This window comes from Ascoidea rubescens (genome assembly GCF_001661345.1).
Source record: "Ascoidea rubescens DSM 1968 unplaced genomic scaffold ASCRUscaffold_1, whole genome shotgun sequence".
In the NCBI taxonomy this organism is placed as follows: domain Eukaryota; kingdom Fungi; phylum Ascomycota; class Saccharomycetes; order Ascoideales; family Ascoideaceae; genus Ascoidea; species Ascoidea rubescens.
In genome coordinates, this window is record NW_017962913.1 from 2,952,192 (window position 1) to 2,973,972 (window position 21,781).

At 33.4% G+C, this 21,781-nt stretch overlaps 6 protein-coding genes across 6 annotated transcripts; 2 read left to right on the plus strand and 4 right to left on the minus strand.

The window, feature by feature from the left end:
• Window positions 1-372: 372 nt before the first annotated feature.
• DBP3 (RNA-dependent ATPase DBP3) lies at window positions 373-1,977 on the minus strand (the record flags this gene model as incomplete). Its single annotated transcript, XM_020191524.1, has 1 exon — window positions 373-1,977. One exon carries the CDS (start codon window positions 1,975-1,977, stop codon window positions 373-375), a length of 1,605 nt encoding a protein of 534 aa, XP_020050723.1.
• Window positions 1,978-6,785: 4,808 nt separating this feature from the next.
• ASCRUDRAFT_16880 (uncharacterized protein) lies at window positions 6,786-8,915 on the plus strand (the record flags this gene model as incomplete). Its single annotated transcript, XM_020189458.1, has 2 exons — window positions 6,786-7,342; window positions 7,622-8,915. Coding segments are annotated over 2 exons (1,851 nt in total), but the record flags the coding sequence as incomplete, so codon positions are not given.
• Window positions 8,916-10,715: 1,800 nt separating this feature from the next.
• Window positions 10,716-12,494, minus strand: ASCRUDRAFT_30112 (sphingolipid delta8-desaturase; the record flags this gene model as incomplete). The annotated part of the gene is made up of 2 exons (XM_020190163.1): window positions 10,716-12,001; window positions 12,122-12,494. 2 exons carry the CDS (start codon window positions 12,492-12,494, stop codon window positions 10,716-10,718), a joined length of 1,659 nt encoding a protein of 552 aa, XP_020050725.1.
• A 576-nt stretch (window positions 12,495-13,070) lies between these two features.
• ASCRUDRAFT_74048 (uncharacterized protein) lies at window positions 13,071-14,310 on the minus strand. Its single transcript, XM_020192533.1, has one exon. It carries the CDS (start codon window positions 14,022-14,024, stop codon window positions 13,203-13,205), a length of 822 nt encoding a protein of 273 aa, XP_020050726.1. The 5' UTR covers window positions 14,025-14,310; the 3' UTR covers window positions 13,071-13,202.
• Window positions 14,311-17,367: 3,057 nt separating this feature from the next.
• On the plus strand, window positions 17,368-17,739 carry ASCRUDRAFT_6242 (uncharacterized protein; the record flags this gene model as incomplete). Its single annotated transcript, XM_020191301.1, has 1 exon — window positions 17,368-17,739. One exon carries the CDS (start codon window positions 17,368-17,370, stop codon window positions 17,737-17,739), a length of 372 nt encoding a protein of 123 aa, XP_020050727.1.
• A 1,546-nt stretch (window positions 17,740-19,285) lies between these two features.
• Window positions 19,286-21,453, minus strand: ASCRUDRAFT_79264 (uncharacterized protein; the record flags this gene model as incomplete). The annotated part of the gene is made up of 2 exons (XM_020194358.1): window positions 19,286-21,064; window positions 21,319-21,453. 2 exons carry the CDS (start codon window positions 21,451-21,453, stop codon window positions 19,286-19,288), a joined length of 1,914 nt encoding a protein of 637 aa, XP_020050728.1.
• Between the last annotated feature and the right edge of the window lie 328 nt (window positions 21,454-21,781).

The window sequence follows — 21,781 nt, forward strand, 5'->3', positions numbered from 1 at the left end:
TTATACATTAATCTTATATTCTAACAGGTTCAATTTTTTTTATTAGAAATCATCAAGCCTCCTAGAATTTAAAGATCAAAAAAAAAAAATTGCTTCTTATTCTATTTTTGTTAAAGTTTATTAATATCCCCAAGTACATTACAAGCCCAAAAGAATTTAGATGATCTATATGCTATATGAGTCTATTTAAAGCTTAAAATCCATAAATCTTTTAAAAAGCATGAATAATTGCAACAGAAAACAAAAATGAAAAAGAAATATAAAATAAATACGATTAATTTTAAATAAAATAATATTTTTTAATACATATGATATGATAGTATTGACAACAAAAAATCGAAGATTTTCCCAAACTGTTTTTTATATTCAAAATTAGTCAAAAACAATTTTTTTTGGTTTCTTATCCATATCAATTTCCTTGAAGAATGCACCATAAGCACTGTGGGCTTTCTTTTTGGTATGACTACCAAATTTCAACAATTCTGGAGGAACAGGTTGGTTAGCACCATTAAGAACATTGATCAAAGCTCCACTAAGATGTTTTTCTTGTTCTGTGAATAAAGTATGAGCAATACCAGTATTTCCAGCTCTTCCAGTTCTACCAATTCTATGAACATAATCTTCTACTGTTAAGGGAAATGTTAAATTAATAACGACTTTGACGTTGGGTATATCCAAACCTCTTGCAGCGACATCGGTTGCTAATAAAATATTGCTATGACCAGATTTGAAACTGTCTAGAGCACTTGTTCTCTGTTGTTGAGATAAGTCACCATGAATTGCAACCACATTATAGCCATTACGGATTAAATTTCTTTCCACTCTGGAGGCTTCCTTTTTATACAAGGCAAAAATTAAAACTTTCTGTTCATTATTTTTTGAAGTTGAATATTGTTTCAATAATTGTAAAAGTTTTTTTTCTTTAGAAAATTGGTCTACAACTTCTACAATCTGAGTAATGCTTTTATTTGCAGACAATTCATCTCTATTACCAATTGAAACCTTTACAGGCGATTTCATATAGGTTGAAGCGATTTTTCTAACTTCCATAGGCCAAGTAGCGGTGAACATCAATGTTTGTCTAATTTCTGATTTAATGAAACCGAAAATTTTCTTAATATCTTCATCAAACCCTTTTTCGAGCATTCTATCTGCTTCATCTAAGACCATATAAGATATCTGGGATACATCGATTGAGCCTTCTTCAATGAAATCGAGCAATCTTCCAACAGTTGCAACAATAATATTGGAGTTTTTAACGGTTTCTCTTTGTTCGTATTTTTGAACACCACCGTAAACGCAAGAACATTTAAGAGGTGTGTTTTTAGTTAAGGATTTAAAAGTATCAAAAATTTGAAGAGCTAATTCTCTAGTTGGAGATATAACAAGAACTTGTGGTTTATCGGAGGTAGTAGGTGGATTTAAGAGTAAATGGTTAACAGCAGGTAAAGCAAAGGCAAAAGTTTTACCAGAACCAGTTTCAGCAATTCCAACAACGTCGTTTGAATTGAAAAGATAAGGCCATGAAACAGCTTGAATTGGAGAGGGTTTTTTAAAATTTATGAAAACGTTTTGGAGTTTTTTATCCAAACCTTCTAGATAATCAAAGGATATAATTGGTCTTAAATTAAGTTCAGTAGGGTCTTTAACCTCGACCTCATTTTCTTTTAGAAACAGGTCGATATCAGACTGAGGTAAAGCTAGAAGATCTTTATGAGTATTGTAGCCTGTTTTGAGATCATTTATTTCATTGTTAAGTTTTTTATGTTTGTTTTCTTTCTTTTCCTTCTTATCCTTTTTATGTTTTTTTTCTGATTTGTCCTTCTTGTCTTTTTTATCTTTTTTATCCTTCTTTTCCTTTTTTAATTTTTTCTTCAAGGCCTTTCTTTCAGCTGGATCAATTGAGTCGATATTTTGTTGATCAAGATCAGTGATTTTTCGCTTTTTATGAGAGTCAGGTAATTGAGAGGAAGTCATTGTAATTTGGAATTGGATTTGAATTAATGTTAATGTTAATGTTAATTGTTCAAGTATATACGCAATTTAAAGAAAAAATATTATAGTTGTACAATGCACAGCATTCAAAATACATATAGAAAAAATTTTGAAAAAGGAAAAAAAAAATATTGATGATAAGATCCATTGCAATGGATTTAAAAAAAAAGGATTTTTGAATGCAAAAAATAGAAAATTGTAAATGGTAAAGAAAAAAGATAAAGGAGATAAAGAAAAATGGATGATAAGGAAATGACAAGATTTAGCTAAAATATAGTTATGAATTTTATAATAATAAATTATAATAATAGAAATAATTTCAGGTGAAAAAGGATTAAAATGGTAGAAATTACTTGAAATGAACCAGTTAATGATTAGAGATTCCATTCCATTGAACTGGATTGAGTTGAATTGAATTGAATTGAATTTTTTATTGAGATAAATGGATGGGGTTTGTTTTTTGAAATGATGAAAGAGAATCTGACCATAATCAGCAGCAAAAGAAAGGTAGGGAGATTTAAATTGAGAAGAATGGAGTTGAGTGATCAAGTGGTGAAATAACGAGAAGAAACTGGCGAAAATTTAAAAGATATCGGGGACAATTAGTCAATTGATTAATTTTCTTTTTTTTATGTTTTGGTTTTTGATTCTTTATAGTTTTATTAGCATATTAATGGAATAGGTTGATCATTGGAGAATGAAAGGTAGTGAGAGATGGGTTTTAAATGACTCAAATTTTGAATTATTTCTTTGCTTTGAAGCGAGAGGGATAGGCAATGAGCGAGGGTTTATATTTTTTTTCATTAAAGTGATTATTAAAGTGATTATTAAAGTGACTATTAAAATGATTATTGGAACATTATAAGATGATACTGGCTACCAGTGGCTAATAGTGGCTAATAGTGGATGGAGAGTGGGTCGTGTTGGGGTATATCGGGACATGTTAGGACGGGAAGAAGAGAAAATGAAGGGCGAGGCTAATAAGGATTTTATGAACCGACATTTGGAACCAAATGCCCAAAAATAAACTTTAAAAAGAGATCCCGATTCAGCGGATGTTCGGCACGTGTTGGAAGTAGCAATGGAAGCTGCCAAACGCATGCACTGCAATGTTATGAAAAGCAAGCTAAACACCTCAAAGGTAGTACGGAAAAGCACGCAAAAAGTTGCCACTTTCCACAGACTTGTCCTCTGACCCAGGATCCCCTTTTTTTAAAGCTACGGGTGTTATAATATTGGTAACTCAAACCTGCAGTACAAGGACCTTAGTTTTGAGCGTCAGGAATGGTGTTAATGGGAAAGCAGGCGTTGATATTGGGAGAAACAAGAATAAGAGCGAGATGATTGGAAGTCTGTTTTGAACGAGGGTTTATTTTTGAAGTTTGGGTTTTGAGTTGAGTTTTGTAAGTGGGAATTGTGGGTCTTAACGGGAATAGGTAGCGTTTTCCCGATTTGGAAAGGTTTTCAAGACAATAATAAATCGAATGGAGAATAAGCTTTTTGTAGAAATGAAAGCAAAGTAACAGAAATATATTGAGGCAGGTTAGGGATGCTGGATGAGAAGAAGTGATTAAGGTATTGAGAGGTTGAGAGATTGAGAGATTGAATTGAAATAAAATATTGAGATATGGAGATATAGAAAGAGAACAGGATTGATTTTGGCACAAAAATATATGTGACATTTTGGTGTTTATGTTTGACAAGAAAATTCTTTAAGAAAGGTAAGGTTTAGTTTTATAGTTGTATATGTATAAATAATCATACAGATGGTAGTTGGAGAAAGAGAGTAATTATTTAGGTGTCAACTTGAAGAAAGAAAAAAAATTAAACTGAGAATTTAACAAATTGGATTGAAACAGTGTAGCAGAATACGGAAAGGATTTCAATGGTGGATAGTTGATGGAAATAGAAATAAATAAGGAGATAAAGTTGGGGATATTCTAAGAGTGTTTTAAATTGTTTGAAGTATCGGATGATAGTAAATAATATAAATTATGTAGATTGTATAGACGGTGTAGATTGTTTTTGATAAATAAGAAAAATAAATGAAAATAATAAACAGGAATAAACAGGAAGTTAATGGGAATAAAAAGGAATAATAAATGGAAGCGAAAAGGAATTGTAGTGAGTGAGAGATATTAGTTTTAAAATTTATTTAAGTGATTGGGTAAGTAGGTGAAGAAATAATAAAATAATGAAATAATGAAATAATTATAAATTACAAAAAAATTGAAACAAAACACACAGTTGAAGATTTAAAATAAAATTATCATTAATTATCAATAATTATCTAATTAGATAATTATTGATAATTAAATTAATATATTACTGTAATAATGTAATAATTTAGTGAAATCATATTTTCTTTATATAATTAATATTTTAAATTAAATTTATTCAAGTTTCATTGAAATTTTAAGAGAAAAATCAGCTGGATAAGTGCATTAAATTGATTTTAATGTTTTATTGAAAACTATAATTTGAACGAAAACGGAAGCTGAATAATATCAACAGTGTTAATAAATACGTGATTAATTGAATAAGAAACCAAAAAAGCTGTCTCACGAGAATGAATCAATCAAATTTCATATTTGATTTTAAAAAAGCTTTAAAGATAGAGATTTAGATAGAGATTTAGATAGAGATAAGGATAAAAAGCAAAAGCAAAAGCAAAAGCAAAAGCAAAAGCAAAAGCAAAAGCAAAAGCAAAGCAAAAAGAAAACGAGTTGAGAAAAGAGTAAACCTACCCATTAAATCTCCCCATTTAATCTCCCATTAAAATATTCACTAAATTACGTGTTGATCCTACAGTTTTTTTGAGTATGTCTATTATACTGCTGTTATTGTCTGTTTTTGGGTGGTTCCTTTCTCGGTAAAAAATAGGGTTTGGTGCTTAATGCATGGAGAAGCGGCTTCTTGATACACAAGCGGGTAACAGAGAAAGAGCCGACTGCGAGCCGTAGAATGGACCCGAATTTGATCCAACACCAGGGAGATTACAATAGATTGTGCGCTTTCAAACTCGGAACAAAACGAGCCAAGCAGTTGGTCCGCTGAAGGAAACCGTTCTATCAGCACTCCAGCGAGCGGCAGTTGGGAGCCGGAAGTGAAGGCGGCCATTGCTAGGGCAGCGCTGAAACAGAGAGAAAATACCGAACAAAAGCAATTTTAGGGTTTGTGGTAGCGAGCAACGCGCGTGACCATGATTGGCCAGCCAGCCGTGGACCAGCTGGCGAGTCGCACACACTGACCGAATACGTGATCACCCCTGGTCAAAAAGCAGATGAAGGGAATTTTGCCTGGCTGAGATAAGGCCGAGAACAAACAGTTGGGACTGAAAAGAAACCTTGGCTGGCAAGCGGAGAAGTGGAGCCAGGCACATATATGCTGAGCACCGGCGTCTTGACAAGCACAGTAACACACACGTTGCAAGACGCACGCGTATATGCAACAAGACAGCGCTGCCAAGCTCACGGCCGCTTGGACAGCAGTCCCGATTGCGCAAGTGCGGCTGGTGGACGTGTGGGTGCGTGCAGCAGGGCGCACGTAGGGTTCAGGCCAGCAGAGACCATTAACATTTCGGCTAAAAAAGCAGGCTTCCGCGGCAGAGCGCTGTGTGGCTGCACCGAGAAAAAACGCAGAGTTGGAGAATGGCCAAAAAGCGCTCTGCTCCAGCTTTCTCGTGCTCAAAAAGGAATTTGCATTTTGGCTTTGAAATTCCCTGCTTTTCTTTTCGTTCTGTTCTGTTTGGTTTCGTTTTTTGCTTTTGTTTTTTTCTTTCTCTTTGCCTGTTTTGCCATCACCAGAAAGCCCTTCAGCTTTTTAGCATCTGCCTCAAGCCCCAAGAAACTCGATCTTCCCTCGCTTTTAAAGCATTTGTAGTGCGCCCTTGGTTTTTTTATTTAAAAGCCCAGCGAAACTCGTTCTTTTCTTCAGTTTCATTTTTGCATCCGCAGATTTTTCTACCTCGTCTTTTCTACGGCTCGAGCAGTCCTATTCATTGACAGTCTTATTCATTGATCTCCCTCTGGTCCCTTCAGACCTGATATAATCAACACCATTACGGCCCTCTTGTGCTTTTCTGCCTTATTTTATATTATACTCTCGTCTCCATATCCTTTCTCGAAATGTCTGAAGACCACTCCAACATTGATCCCAACCAGCCCCAGAACAACCATATACTGTCTGCTTCTTCATCCAGCACTGTTCTCGCTGACCCCAATCTTCCTTCCTATTCCAATGTGCAGAACAGAATCTCTCCCAGCTCTTTTTCAAACATTCTTCACAACCACACTCCAAACCACATTTCAAACCACAACTCAACCTCAAATCTAGATTCAATTCCCAATTCTAACCATAATATCAACCAGTATCCCTCCCACTCAAATTCAATTGCTAATCTTCTTCATGCGTCAGAGCTCTCCCAATCCCAACCTCAACCTCAAATTATTCCACCATCAAATACTTCCTTCTCTGACTTAAACAACAACCACAATTTCAACCAAAGCATGGACCACACCATCCCATTGGACAAAAAAAGTACCATCTTTCCTCCATCTGAAAAAAACTCAATCTCTATACCCACACACCTCTCTGATCAATCCAAATCAAACTCTCCCTCTACCACCACCACCAATAGCCCCCAAAACACTACTCTCAATGCTCCAACTGATCCCACTGATCCCACTGATCCCACAACCACTAATAACAACGACACTGATAAAAACATTGGATCCACCACAGATCCCAACGCTGCCCCTAATAAGACAAAAAAAAAACCTTCCTTCACCATGAAATATAAAAGACCAAGGTCTGCTAGAGCTTGCAAAGTCTGCCATGCAAGAAAAGTTCGTTGTGATGCAATGATCAGAATCCCTTGCACCAATTGTGTCACTTTCAGATGCGATTGCTCATTCCCTGAAACAACTAAAAAAAGAGGAAAAAAACAAAAAATCATTCCTCACATCAACAGAATTAACACTTTAAACGACCCCAAATCCTCAAAATCAAAAAAAACTGACTCCACTAACAACACATCTTCCTTCTCCAACATCACCAATACCACCACCACCACCAATACCACCACTTCTACCATTTCCACCAAAACTAACGCTAATAATAAACACTCAATTACAAATAAAAATGACTCAAATGATCCACCTAACCAAACTATATCCACTTCCACTTCCACTACCTCAAACTCAACCGCTCCTACCACTGACAATATCATCCAAAACAAAAATCCTTCAATCGAAATTCCCATTAAATCTCTTGATAATAAAACCACATCCACAAATAAAACTTCCACTACCAACAAAACCTCTACCAACACAAAAAAAAACGATTTGTCCACATCCAACCCTCCAAACCCTCCTCCTCCCAAAAAAAGGAAAACAAATGCTGCCAACTCTGCCAACAATACAAAAAGAGACCCTGTGGCTGCCATCTCAAAGGAAAATGCTGCTGAATGGGCAATGACCTACAACGGAAAAATATTCAAGGAATCAAAAGCAAATGGTGGCACCAATGGCATCTCATTCTACGGCTCAACCTCCAACTTCAAACTAATCACTGAAGAAACTAAACAAAATAAATTGAGCCACTACACCATTACCGGCTTTAATAGATTCATCAATTCAGAAAACATCGACACTGTAGAGCTAGAAATCCTTAAATTGCGTGGTGCTTTTCTACTACCAACAAAAGCTTTAACTTTGGATATAATCAAGGCCTATTTCGATCACATTCACCAAGTCACTCCAGTAATAAATGAAAGCTGGTTCATGGCTAGATTTAATGACCCGAAAAACCCTCCCTCTCTATTACTACTACAAAGTATGTTATTGGCTGGCTCAAGAGTTTGCACAAACGATTTATTAAAGGATTCTCAAGGTAAAAACGACCTAGCTAGCTCAACCTTTTTTCAAAGAGCAAAAGCACTATACGAATCAAACTATGAAAAAGATCCTTTGGCAATCGTTCAATCCTTGATTTTATTTGGCTGGTATTGGGAAGGACCTGATGATGTTACTAGTAACGCCTTTTACTGGAACAGAATTGCCATTACTGTAGCTCAAGGTTTTGGCTTTCAAAGATCGGTTTCTGACTCCAACATGAGTCTCTCCGAAAAAAAATGCTGGAAAATCATTTGGTGGTACTTGTTTATTAGAGATAGAGCCTTGTCTTTAGTCTTTGGAAGACCCTATTGTATCGATTTAGTTGACTGTGATGTTAAAATGCTAACTGTTGACGATTTTGACGATACTGACCCCGGTTTGGGTTTGGAACCTATAAGACAAGTCGAAAAATCAAAAGCAATCTTTTTCATCAAATACTCCACTTTATATATGATTCTAGGTTTGATCATGAAAGAAATATTCTCTGTTAAAGCAGAACAAAGAAACGATAAAGCTGAAAAAATTGGTTCATTTGACAGACTATTGACTCAATGGATCAAAGACTTGCCAGCTGAACTACATTACACTAGAATGAGATACAATTTACTTGGTGCTTTGCTATACATCAACTACTTTACTGTCGTTTGTCTTCTTCATCGCTCTTCTTTCCTCAGAAGACAGTCTAAAAATAAACTTTATAAAAAAAGAAATAACCGTATCGATATAAATGAAAATATTGCATTTTATTCTGCTATTCAATTAACACAAATTGTTGAAGATATCATTAAACATAATGACCTTGGTCATGCAAATGGCTTTATTCTTTACAGCATTTTCTATGCTTGTATTATATTTGTTTATCATATTGACTCCAAAAACGACCAAATAAAAGAAATCGCAAATCTTTATTTTAAAAAATGTTATTCTTTTGTTGAACAATGTACTAAAACTTGGGAATTGGCTAAAATTCTCTTGAAAATATTTGAAGCAGTCAAGAGAAATGCTTTGTTAAGAAAAAAAATCGTTAGAGATTTTGTTAGAAATAATAGAAATCTCCTTCCCAAACAAGACGACGCTACCAAATTAAAGTCCAGTGGACGCAGAAGCCAAAAGAGAGGCTTCAGCATTGAAGATATTGTGAATAATTATAAACGTCAATTGGGTCCAAACTTTGAAGAAAATGATGAACAAAAGGATAGTTCTAGAGATCATTCTCCAGGAGACCAATCTCCATCAGAAGAAACACCTAAAGATGAAACCACCAATCATCAAAAATCTCCAAGTTATCAATCTTCTCATCCTGCTATTTACAAAAGAGATGAGCCCACAGCTCCGGCCTATAAACCCGTTTCTAATGAAGCTGTAGGCAATGAACAATGGAACTCCAGTTATCAACAAAATCAAACAAGTTTTTCTCAACCACAACAACAACAACAACAACAACAACAACAACAACAACCAGCGAGTGTACAATATGTATTTAATGGACAACCTCAATACCAGCCTCAGTCCTTTTCAAATCAAAATAATGTTCAACAATTTCAAAATCAAAACCCAATTCAAAATACATCTTATCAACCCCAACAACCTGTGGAGAATACAAATTTATATCAGCAGACACAGCCTAGCATTCTTCCATCAAACCAAACACTACCAATTCCAAATTCTAACATTTATGGAGCTCAGAATCAGCCTAATCAAACAGGACAGCTAGAGCAACATGTAATACAGCCCCAACATCCAGAGCAAGTTCACCACAATACCTTTATGAACAATCAACCACAGACACAATACTATCAACAACCTGATACTAAATTACCTCATGATGCTCAGAATTACTATATCAATCAACCTCTAGCTAATAATTATCCAGATCGACCAGTTATTCAACAACCTCAAGCTAGTAGTGTGGAATATGAAAGAAATTTGGGATTTACCCCAAGTAATTTACTTTCTCATGAAAATATCAACACAGTCAACAATAATGGTTCCGATTTTAATAAGAATAACACTGGTTTATTATACAATTCTAACAATGACGGATTTTCTCAAAACAAACCTCCCATGCCTGTTGTCGATCCATCTAGTCAAGTTTTTGGCAATAATAATTTGGTTGAAACTATATATGAAGATGACACTATTGGTAATCAACCAAATTCTGTCGTGGAATCTATTAATTCATGGGGTGATTATGGTTTGATGTGGAATGTTACCCAATTAACGGATCCTCCTCAAAATTGGGAACCCACACAATTGTTTCCTGAACTTGATGACTTTAATTATATGTCAAATCAATTTATGGATCAAAATATGAATAATGAAAATATAGATTTTCAAAAAACAGAAAGTTTCCTTAATAGCTTAAAAAAACAAAATATGCAATTTTTTCAAGAAATGCCTGTTGATCCCTATGGAAATTTCCAACCTATGCCTCAAAATCCACAAAACCCTCAAAACCCTCAAGATGGACTCAACTTATTACAAACTTTGAACACGAGCTCATCCGATAGTGATCAACACCTACAACAACAACAGCAGCAACATGAGCCTCCATCTTCATTTGGACTTAAAGACTGGTGTGTTTATCTTACAAATGGTGCAATTGGGAAAAAGTGATAGTTGATCATTTAATGATTTATATTTTAATAATTGGTTATGTTATTTTTTATTTTTGTTTTTACTTTTTTTGATTGCTTTGCTGTTTCTAATGAAAATGAAGTTTTTATTGTAATATCTATAAAATAAGTATATAAATATATATTTTTTTGACGAAAATTCTTTTATCTAATGTTTCTTTATTTAATGAAAATAATTAGTGTTAAATCATGGTCTCTTAAAACCTTGTGCTTCTTTTTTCATGCTCTTTGTACAATCAGCCAAAATTTTAGCCTGCCTAGCGATTTCACCTAATTTATTAATAACCTCTTTATTACCTTTTCCAAAACCATAGATAGTATATTTAAGACCAACTTCATTACAAAAATCGATGATCAAAGGTTGAAGCTTTCTAAAATTATGTCTTGGAACTCTGGGGAAAAGATGGTGTATAGCCTGGTATTGCAAACCACCATGAAAGTAATCAAACCATTCAGGACAGTCTACGTCCATCGTTGTTCTTAGTTGTTTTGAAACAAATGATTCAGAAACACCTAAATCGGAGGTTGACATTGCAAAATGAGATAGAGTAATTTGAACATGAACAACCATTGTAGTTATATGAGATACTAGAACATATTGTAGTCTTGCACCCCAACCATCAATACGAGAATAAACTATCAAATAAAAAAACCAATAGAAAAAAAAGGATAAACCTAGTAATTCATAGTAACGAAACCAAGCAGCTTTGCCTTTTCTTGGACCTAAACCGAGCAAAAGATGAGTCCAGGATAACCTGTAAAGATTGAATCTGCCAAAACATAGAACAGGATAGTATAAATAATCTTGAAATTTTATAAAATATTGAGCAGCTTTATCGTAATATAGATACTTATCGTAATAAGTCGAATAAACATTTTTAAAGAGTCTTGTTGATACCGCAAAAAAAGGTAAGTGCTGAATATCTGGATCATGAATAGGATCATTTGTGATCAAATGATGGACATTGTGGTTACGCTTCCACCAACCTAAGGATAGCCCACCAAACCAATCAGCGACAGTCATCCCAATAAGGTTATCGATTTGATAATTATGTGTTATCGATATATGACCAGCATCATGAGCAATAAAAGTCATTTGCTGCCATGCAGCACCTAGTAGTACAGCAGAAAAAAATAAATGATTGGTTTTGAATAAAGAAGCAGAAAACATCATTAGTGAAGATATCCTACAAAATTCCTTGAAATAACACCAATAATTGCATTGATAGAAACCTTGAGCAATAACATTTTCATGTAGTTGATTGTATTTTTTCGATAAAAACTCCTGGGTTTTGTAGTCTAGTGATGGAATTGAATTCAAGTCTTGTATAGCTAGATCGTTATCATAGTTATCGATTACATCTTCTGGATCTCTGATTACACGCTTTTCAAAATAATAAAACTTTTCTTTTGTTAAAATTTCACATTGAGGAGCCTTGGGTATAATTTTAACAGATGAGGTTCCTATTGGAGCTGGCTTTTTTGTGTTTCTAAGATTTGAAATTTTATTATCAAATTCATTGTCCAATTTGATATTAGTTCCATTAGTTCCGGTATCCAGATCGGAAACAACGGTTGAGGTAGATAATGAACCTGTGGAAGAATCGGTACATGAGGCAGTTAAAGTTGAGGTTTCTGAATCATTTTGTTGATTCTGTTCTTCATAAGTCCTGTAGATTCCACCTTGAATTGGAGGTAGGAAATTTTCCCACTTATATTTATGATCGATTTTTCCTATAGACCAACGTAGAAAAGTGGATTGAGTTCCATCACAATGATAGGATATCATTTCGTCGGTCGCATCTCTGCCAATTAGATGGTAAACAGCTTTATCACCACCGGGATGTTTATCGATCCATTTGTTTAGTTTAAGAACATTGTCTTGATATATCACTATGGCATCTCCAGTCGCTATTCTGTGTTCAATCTCCGATTTTGATAAGATTCTGGACTTTATTGTTGACATTATCTTGCAAAAAAAAATTACAAGGAATATAAAAAAAAAGAGAACCAAAAAAAAAGGTCGAATAATTGAACAATAGAGAATGAAGAATACGTACACAAAACCCAACAACAAATTGAAATCATCAGCCTTATTCATTTGTCGAAGTCGGTCACATGCAGCCAATCAGAGTGGATTCTGGGGTGGTGCGAAAACATACGAGAGAAACCTGGGCAATTGTTTTTAACCGAAGGGTTGTGAGGGCCCGGCTGTATTTGGAAATAATATATGTGTGTATATGCACATCAACTTTGGAAGACGCGTGTTTGAACTCAACCCGGGATTTGTTTTGAAGCGTTTACATTAGAGAAATGATTAATTATAGGATTATAGTAAAAGTAGAAATATAGGAATAGAAAACTATAAAAACGTTAAAAACCATTAAGTCAAAAAAACAGCCACCTAGCCAACAAGTGTTTTTATCTTTGTTTTTCTAAAATATAAGTAATTTTGAAGACCACCTACTTGCAAAAGTAATGTGCTATAAAAACAAGAAACACGAAACAAAATAAAAAATAAAAATAAAAAAGAAAGCAATTAAAAAAAACCAACCATAATTTCAAGTAAAATGAAAAATAAAATAAAGGGTAAGGAAACAAGGAGAAAACAAAAAAAGAATTGTTCTATAATTTTTTAATTTTTTTTTTAAATATTGTGATGAGCCTTTGAACTTTAGCATTGCTGTAGAGCGACTGCAACTAAATGAATGGGGGTACATTGAGAACCAATGTATTCATCATAAAGATTGTAGAAGTTTCCGGAAAGACATTTATAAAAGACATCGTTATCGCCAAGAGCTAAATAGCCGTCTTTACTAATAGACCAACCAAGAGCATAAATAGTACCAGCTTGTGGTGGTGGACCATCGAATTGAAATTGTCTATTTGAAACAATGGCACCAATTCTGCCTAAAGAGTCAGTTAAAACTGAGCCGAATAAAGTCATTGATAAAGTGCTTTCCGATCCACAGGCATGATATTTGATGACATTACTGGTAGAAGTGGATGTGGATGTGGATGATTCACTTTGTGAAGGTGTGTCAGATGCAGAATTTGTGTATTTGAATTGGAAAGTGGTGGTTGAAGTGGTTTGAGTTGGAGTAGTGAAGTAGTAAGTAGTTGTAGAATCATCTCTTTTGACTAATTCAGCAGATGAAGAATCCTCATTGGGAACAAATTCAATGTGGCCATTTTCATTTTGTTGCAATGGATTTAAAAGTGAATCTTCTTCAATTTCAGAGGAGCCTGTAATAACTGGAAAAGAGATTATTGGAGTTTTGGTTTCATCTTCGGCTCTTTTTTGGAGGCCGGCTGTACTTGTTAATGCAGTTGTGATCCTTGAAACAGCAATACCAAAGGTGGAAGAATAGTCAGTTATACCATCGGATAAGGTGGTTGTTGGAGTTAAAGTCGACCAAGGGCTTGGTGGAATATAAGCGCCGAAGACAGAGCTGAAAAGTAAGCTGAAAAACAAAGAAAGTTTCAAGAGAGACATTATAATTTTTGGAAAACAATGTGTTTGAAATGGATTGTTGATGGTGAGCCTCTAGTTTTCTGGATTGCTTTGCGGAATAGTAAAATTTGTAATTTGATCTTTTCTCTAAAACGAGTGGATGGGAAGGTATGGAAAGAGAAGAAACCCTGGATATTTATAAACATTTGCAAACCACCAGAATGATCAGCTTGGGGCAAACAGAAATAGAAGCCCATTGCGGTCCATGATCGATGATTAAAGCCCAGCAAAAAAAGCTAAGCAATTGGCTAGTCGAAGGTATTTGGTGATAGAATATCTTGGAAAGGTGATCATTTGGGCTTGAAATTCATTACCAAAACATCAGAAGAGATGAAAAGTTGTAAAATTTGGTCGAACGCTGCAAAACTTCTGTTTATACATTTCCTTTACAATGTTTAAAAAGGTTTTCTACGAACTAAATACAAAAAGGAAGCAGTGCTAATAGTCAGATTCTGAATCTTATTAGACGAATATCAACATCAAATATTATCATCAAATATAAACAGTCGTCAATTTGGAACAGGAAATTAGTGGTTGGAGGGTAACTCTTAGAGATCCACAGTGTTGGCGACAAAAGCTTTTTCCGATCCAGTTCTGTGGTACAATTGATCTGATCCAAAAAGATGAGTTAAAAACAATTTGGTGGAATTGAAAGTGGTGAATTGAACGTGAATTCAGAAAAACGAATTCAAAAAAATGAATTCAGAATAATTGATCTGATTCTGACTAATTTTGCTGTTCATTGTTGACATCCTGGAAAAAACTTTTATTTTTAGTTCCCTTTTTGTTTTCATATTGTTTCTATTGATCTTTCTGTGCTTGATAAGTAGGTGATTAGTACTTGGTGAGAAACTAAGGATAAATATAAACTGAGTTAAAGCACTAGGTCGAACCCTTTATTATATTGAAGCATGTACGCAGTTTTTTTATTTAAATATAAATGGAACTATAATTACTTATATAGCATGTGTGGTATTTGTTTACTTTTCTCTAGCAGAGTCTGATTAAAATAGATTACAAAAGAAGTAGAAATTAATCAGCTTTGATCCGTTTCAGCTCATAACTCTAACTTAGTTGATAAGCTAAACAGTCTTCTAGAAGATTCAAGGGATATTAGGTTGTTTCTATTTATCGTTATTTGTATCGTGCTACACTAAAGTGCGCTATCTTATAGGCTGGGGCAATAGGAGTCTCGCAGAACGAAGAAAAAGCGACAGTGTTAAGTCAGCTCAAGCACAATAGCTCAACTCTGGCTTCTAATTTTAGATCTGTCTGGAGTTTCCTATTGTTCAAGCTGAAATTGTAAATTATAAACTACGCTTAATTAATATTAATTAATTATCAGCTTGTTGTATCACACTTTGCTGATTGTCGATTATTTTGAATAATCTATTGTTGTCTAACTTTGGTTCAACTTTGCAAATTTTAAACTTTTTTTTAGAATTTCATAATTTTGTTGTTTTGGTGCTCTATCCTGTTGATGTTTCTTTGATTGAAAACAAACACTATCAAAACTCGCCAAAATGACTGAGAAAAGCAGCCCATTCAAAGAATTCAAATGATCTATACGATTTTCGTGTGTTCATCCAGCTGAAAAAAGATGACCAATTACGTTTTTTGAATGGTTCAATTCAGTATTACACTCGCTGTTCACATGTTTCTCTTTCTGCAGATTTGGGTTAGCAAAACCAAAATTTTCATACTTTCATACTTTCAAGTTGCATCACTTGTTTACTGGAAAACTTTATACATCATCACTTTCTCCAACCTATGTTTTTGTAATTTGAGACAACCTAGTTTTTACTAAAAGATTTCAGAAACCACCTTTCATACAATCAAAAATGATTAGGTTTTCACACATAGCATAACAATAAGTTTACTGTACCAAATACAAGTAGCTATTTACCAGTCTTATGTTAAGTTAATCGATTGTTCCATCGGTCTCAACATAACCCACTAGTATCATTCTCTGTAGTAAGAGGTGAAGTAATATATTTAGAGTGTAGTAATATATGTAGAGTGTAGTATCTATCATCCTAGTTAATTATAGAAAGGGCATTGGAAACCCTTATAAGCTGTACTCACATCAGCCAACTAGTTCGATTGGTTAATGCCACAGCTAGCCAAATCAAATCGTTAACCATTTCATAATTTAGCGTACGATATCCACTAGATTATATATTGAGCTGTTGGTGGGAAAGTCAAAGTTATATATCTGCTCACCAAAGCGGAACACGACCAGTTTTCCATCCACCTACAAAGACAAACATCAAATAAAACGGGATTATGGTGGATCCAAAAGAGTAGTTTTGATTATTAATACCACAAACTACTATTTTCAACAAAACCAACTGTTTCATTGCAAAAAAATTTAATGATTATTCATACGATTTTTCCTTCATTTAACCATACTTTTGCTTTCCAAAGCGGTTTTTCGTTACCAGTTTGCCAAATTAATGGGTTAGCATATAAACTTTGTTAAATTGCTGCTAACAACGGCCTTGTAATAATCTAATTGACAATAAATAAATGCCCCACTGATTATCAAAATTTCATATTTCAGCAGGAAACAGACAATAAAATATAAATATACTGCTTTTTATTATGTTGAATCAAAAAATTGATGTAGAAATTCGTTTCCCTTAGTTAGGCAATAATGTAAGACATGTTTAAACTCTTTATCTGGGAACCACAGCTATAATTTTTCCAGATATATGTTACAAATACATATCATTGGACGGTCAAAATAATAATAATAATTATAATAATAAAAATTAGAAAAATAGATTATTAGAAAATCAAAAATAAATCGTATTTTACATCAATTTGTCTTGAGCAACACAATTTTTTTTTTTCTAAAAATCACAACAATAATAACAAACTACATACCCGTATTAGTGGATTTTTATGCATAATAGTACCTAACCTCAATGTGTTGGGCAGTTAGATTATGGTATATTTAATATAGAACAAGAAATCTGAAAGACAATATACAAAACTAATGTTTAAAATATATGATTTGATTATATTGCAAGTGCTATATTGTGATTTTTTAAATCATATATATACAATAGTTTTCCGATTATTTGTTGCTGCTTTTAAGAAAAATGTTATTGAGATTATAAATATATTTAACAATTTGCAAGTCCAATTTCAAATCAGATACAACTGTTTTTCATAATCATTTTAATTCTTTAAATATAATACTTTTATTTATTTTCAATTTAATTCAACTCTAATCAAACCTTTTTCTTTTCAAAATTTTAGCTTATTTTCATTAATTTTTTTTTCAAATTATTATCGATAAAGACAAATCATTTTTCCTATGTTTGAAAAAAGTTTGATGAATATTTCTCAAGTTATTACTTATGACTACTATCTCACAGAGTTTTCTCAAATGATTTCATTCCAAAGATTGCCTTATATTGAAGTGATAGCAGGTACTTCAAGTGCTTACTCAAACGTGTTTGCTTATGCTGAACTAGAATATGTTTATTTTTTAAATGGAACTCAAAGAAGGGAATTGGTTACAAATTACCTTGAATGCTACACAAATCCAACTAGCAACTCATTGCAATTCAAAGCCAAATTGAGTTCTGCTATTGTTTATAAAAAGGGAAGATACCTCATTAAGTTACATTGCTATAAAGATGGGGATTTAATTGGGTCAAGAGAGGGTGTATTTCAGGTTGTATAATTTGGTCGAGCTGATTAAACTTAATTAACTTTATTAAATTGATTATTATTCAAATTCCAATTCCAATTATAATTTTTTTTTTCTTTCTCATTTCTTTCTCATTTCTCATTATTAATTTTTTGGTTTATTTTCTATTTCTACTTTAAAAATTAAATTCAAAAAAAGGGTTGATTGTGGTTATCATAGTGTCATAGCGTCATAGCATAAAGATCTTTTTTATTTTTATTTTTGGTTTTCTTTCATCTATTACTAATCATTTTAAAATTCATTCCATATTGTTGATTATTAATTTTTCTCTTATTCTGTTACATTTAGTGTTCTTGGTTTGTTTTGTCATATATATTTTTTTGTGTCTTCAACTAAAATAGTTTTTTTATTTAATTATTGTTTTATTCTTCCATTTATAAATTTATAGCTTGAGCATTCGTACTATAAAAGAAAGCAAACCAAGAATTTTTCTTTTTCAAAAAGCTCTTAGATTTATTAGAAATTACATTTTTTTTTCAAGCAACAATCCATCACTGTCATAAATAAATAAACATTCGTTTTCATCTTAATCAGTTTTCATCTTAATCAATTTTCATTTGTGACCGTTTTTGCTGATCTGCAACAGCTTACACTTGTCCAACAACAGAAAGCAGAAAAAAATTTGCAAACAACTCATCAGACCTCAAAGACAAATATTGACGACATGAAAGTGTGTGTCACAATAGAACCAAAATCTGGATCCTTTCAAAACACAGCGATCCCAGTACTAATGTTATCAAGATGATGTTAACAGCAATTTAATTGACCTCATCTGTAAATCAGTAGTAATTGCTATTACCCATCATGCCAAATGGCAGTTATTTGCAATAAAACTGGGAATCCCATATAATCATCTTTCAGAAAGATAATGAATTTCAGTGTCATCAAATCAATATGAAAAAACAAGAAAATTCCAAACTTATGGTATTTTCTCTAGATGCAGCAGACATGCATAAAGTTTGATTAGAGTAAAAAAGAAAAAACCGCTATAATCCACACACGTGCTGTGATTGGCTGGTCAGCACTGTTTGGCGAGGGCCTGCATTCACAAACAAATGCAGAACCAACCAATCATGCACACACAGTAGATTAGCGTTTGTGGAAAGCTGGGCTGAAAAGCTGGATTGAAAAGCTTGATGTGCATGAAAATACGCAGAACTGTTTATGTTTTGCGCTCTGATGACGTGAGCTGATATAAAAAAAGAAGCAGACCGGCCAAAAACATTGAGCTGCCAAACTCCCAATCACCCTAACATAATTGCACCTTTTCATGTTAACAACAAGAATCTTTTGGGTTTTAGATTGAGATTGATCTAGATCGTTGAGAAACAAAGTTATCTTTAACTGGAGAATAAAATCATAATTAACAGTTATATATAAATACAGAATTCTAACTTAAAATAAACTACAACAAACAACCACATCGAATCAAGATAAACTAAATTGAACTGAACTGAAAGGAAATGAAATGAAACAAAAAGTGTTAACAAATACAATAGCACTAAAAAAATGCTCAAAATCAATCTAGGACCTTTGAGAAGAATCGACTGATCCGGCTTAAAACACTACTATTTTTAAAATCTTTTTGGTTTTCATTAGCCTTTAAGTATTCTTCTTCTTCAGCATCAACAAAGTCCTTATAGAAATACAAATCTGTTTCTTCTGGCTTGATGAAACTAGTTTTGAACACTAGTTTATGGATGATAAAAAAAATAAAAAAAATGGGAATTCCGATGTATCCACTGATGAATGATTTATAATCAAATCCATTTCCTATGTCAATGAATACTGTAAAGTTGGTTATAAGTGTTAATATCACTGATAATACCAAGGCAACAATGGTTGTATATGGAGATCCAGCTGTAATGTATTTTAACTCGATTTTTCTGTTTAAACCTTGTTTTTGAAATGCTTTGATAAAGTACAAATGTGTCATAAGAATGCAATCCCATAAAATCAAACCAAGGGATCCAATGGCATCAACAAGATAATTGAATACCTCTTTAGATTGCTGGGTAGTGTTCATGTATGCTAGTGTGTTGAATACTGTAACAAAGCCAATGGTGTAATATGGTATACCTACGTTGCTTGTTTTAGAGAATATCTTGAAGCAACTCCCTGAAACTGATAGTCCATATAAAACTCTTGTGCTGATATAAAAAGTTGATATAGCTGCTGACAAAATAAATATTAAGATGCATGCATTGAAAATATCCGGTAGAATTTGTATGCTTGCATTTTGAATTGCAATAATAATCGGTGATGAATAAGGCTCGATTTCAACTAAGCTTTCATCGTTATATGGAACACACAATCCGATGAATAAGATTGTAATTACATAAATTGACACCAATGGATAAATAATCAATTTTCTGGCTTTAGGAATAGTTCTTCTGGGATGGACTGATTCTCCAGCAGTAACAACAAAAGTTTCTGCTCCAAGGTATGAATAAGCTGCAGAGACTAACACAGATAAAAATGAAACAAACTTTCCAGTGTTTTCCTCCAAAGTATCAGAATATGGGGCAAAAACCCCAGGGTCTTTCCAGTATCTGAATCCAATAGTATCGTGCTTTGGTCCTCCCCCTAAAAATAATAAAAACAACAAGATTATCACCCCGATCAATATAAGTAACTTGATGCTAATTATAACGGTTGTTAATACACCGAACTTGCCCACTCGAATGGTGTTGGTAGCAGTGACGATTATCATAAGAATTGTGATCCAAACTCCTGCATTGACTTTTTCATTCGAAATCCAATACTGAATAACCAAGACTCCGGCTGTCAATTGATTTGGTCCACATATCAAGTTAGACAATAGATAACAATACCCTAATGCATACCCTAAAGAGGGATCCAAGTATCTTGACGTATAACCAGAATAACCGTTGGGAAGTGGTATATATGTTGCCATTTCAGCAAGCGAGTTGATGACCTGAACAGTTACAAATCCCATTATACTAAATGCAATCAATAGGGAAATAGGCCCTGCTGTTGCTAATGATGATGCTGAGCTAACGATCAATCCAGTTCCAAACACAGTACAGAGACATATTGAACTGATTTCCTTTGCTTTCAACGAATGTATAAGTTTATGGCCCGATGTCACTGCCAATGGCTGTTCCGATATAACCTGATGTAACTCGTATGAAACCTGTCTGTATATCGTTGAGGATGTGCTTGAGGTATCTATTGAAGGCCTTGTTGCAGGCTCCTGATTATTATTTTCGGTTTGATTGTTGGCAGCAATAGAAAGGGTATCGTTATTTTCGGTAAAGGATAGAGGTCCACAGGACTGAAATCTCTTGAAGGAGCTATGATCGTTTTTACTGCTGCTTTCATTGTTTGAATTGTTTTTATTGGAATAGATATCTGTCCATTGAGAGTCTTCCAGATTTCTTTTGTTATAAAAATCCATTTTTAGAAAAAGTTTTCAAAATTCAAACAAATTTAAAAAGGTTTGATGATCAGAATTGATCTCCAAAACTTGCATTGTAATGATTTATACAGTTATTTATATATTGCAAAAAAAAAGCAAAAAAAACAAACAATAGTCACAGAACTGCTTTGGGTCTGATTAAAAAAGAAGACTAAATCATAGTTTTCTTCTTGAAATGCCTGTATTTGATGGTTCCGGGAAAATTCAGTTAGTTTTATTATATTAAATTTCAAAATACATGGCATAACAATGTTTAATTTACACAACACCTTTTATTGAACTTACCACTGAGGTAGATTTTTTGAATAAGATTCAAAAAGAAGGTTCAAAATTAGAGAGTTCTTTTAGTCGGAATATTTCTACAGACCCGTTTCACCAACTTACAATAAGAATATCACGAAGAAAGTATCTTTTAGCTGTTATTTAGATATAATTTACAGTATATTGTCAACTGCTCAACGAGGGCTCTGAAACTCAATTGGGGGTGTTGGAACAAAAAGTGGAAAGGGCACATATTTCAAGTATAATTAAATCAGGAAACCTATTAAACACAAGTTAAGTAACTATTTAACA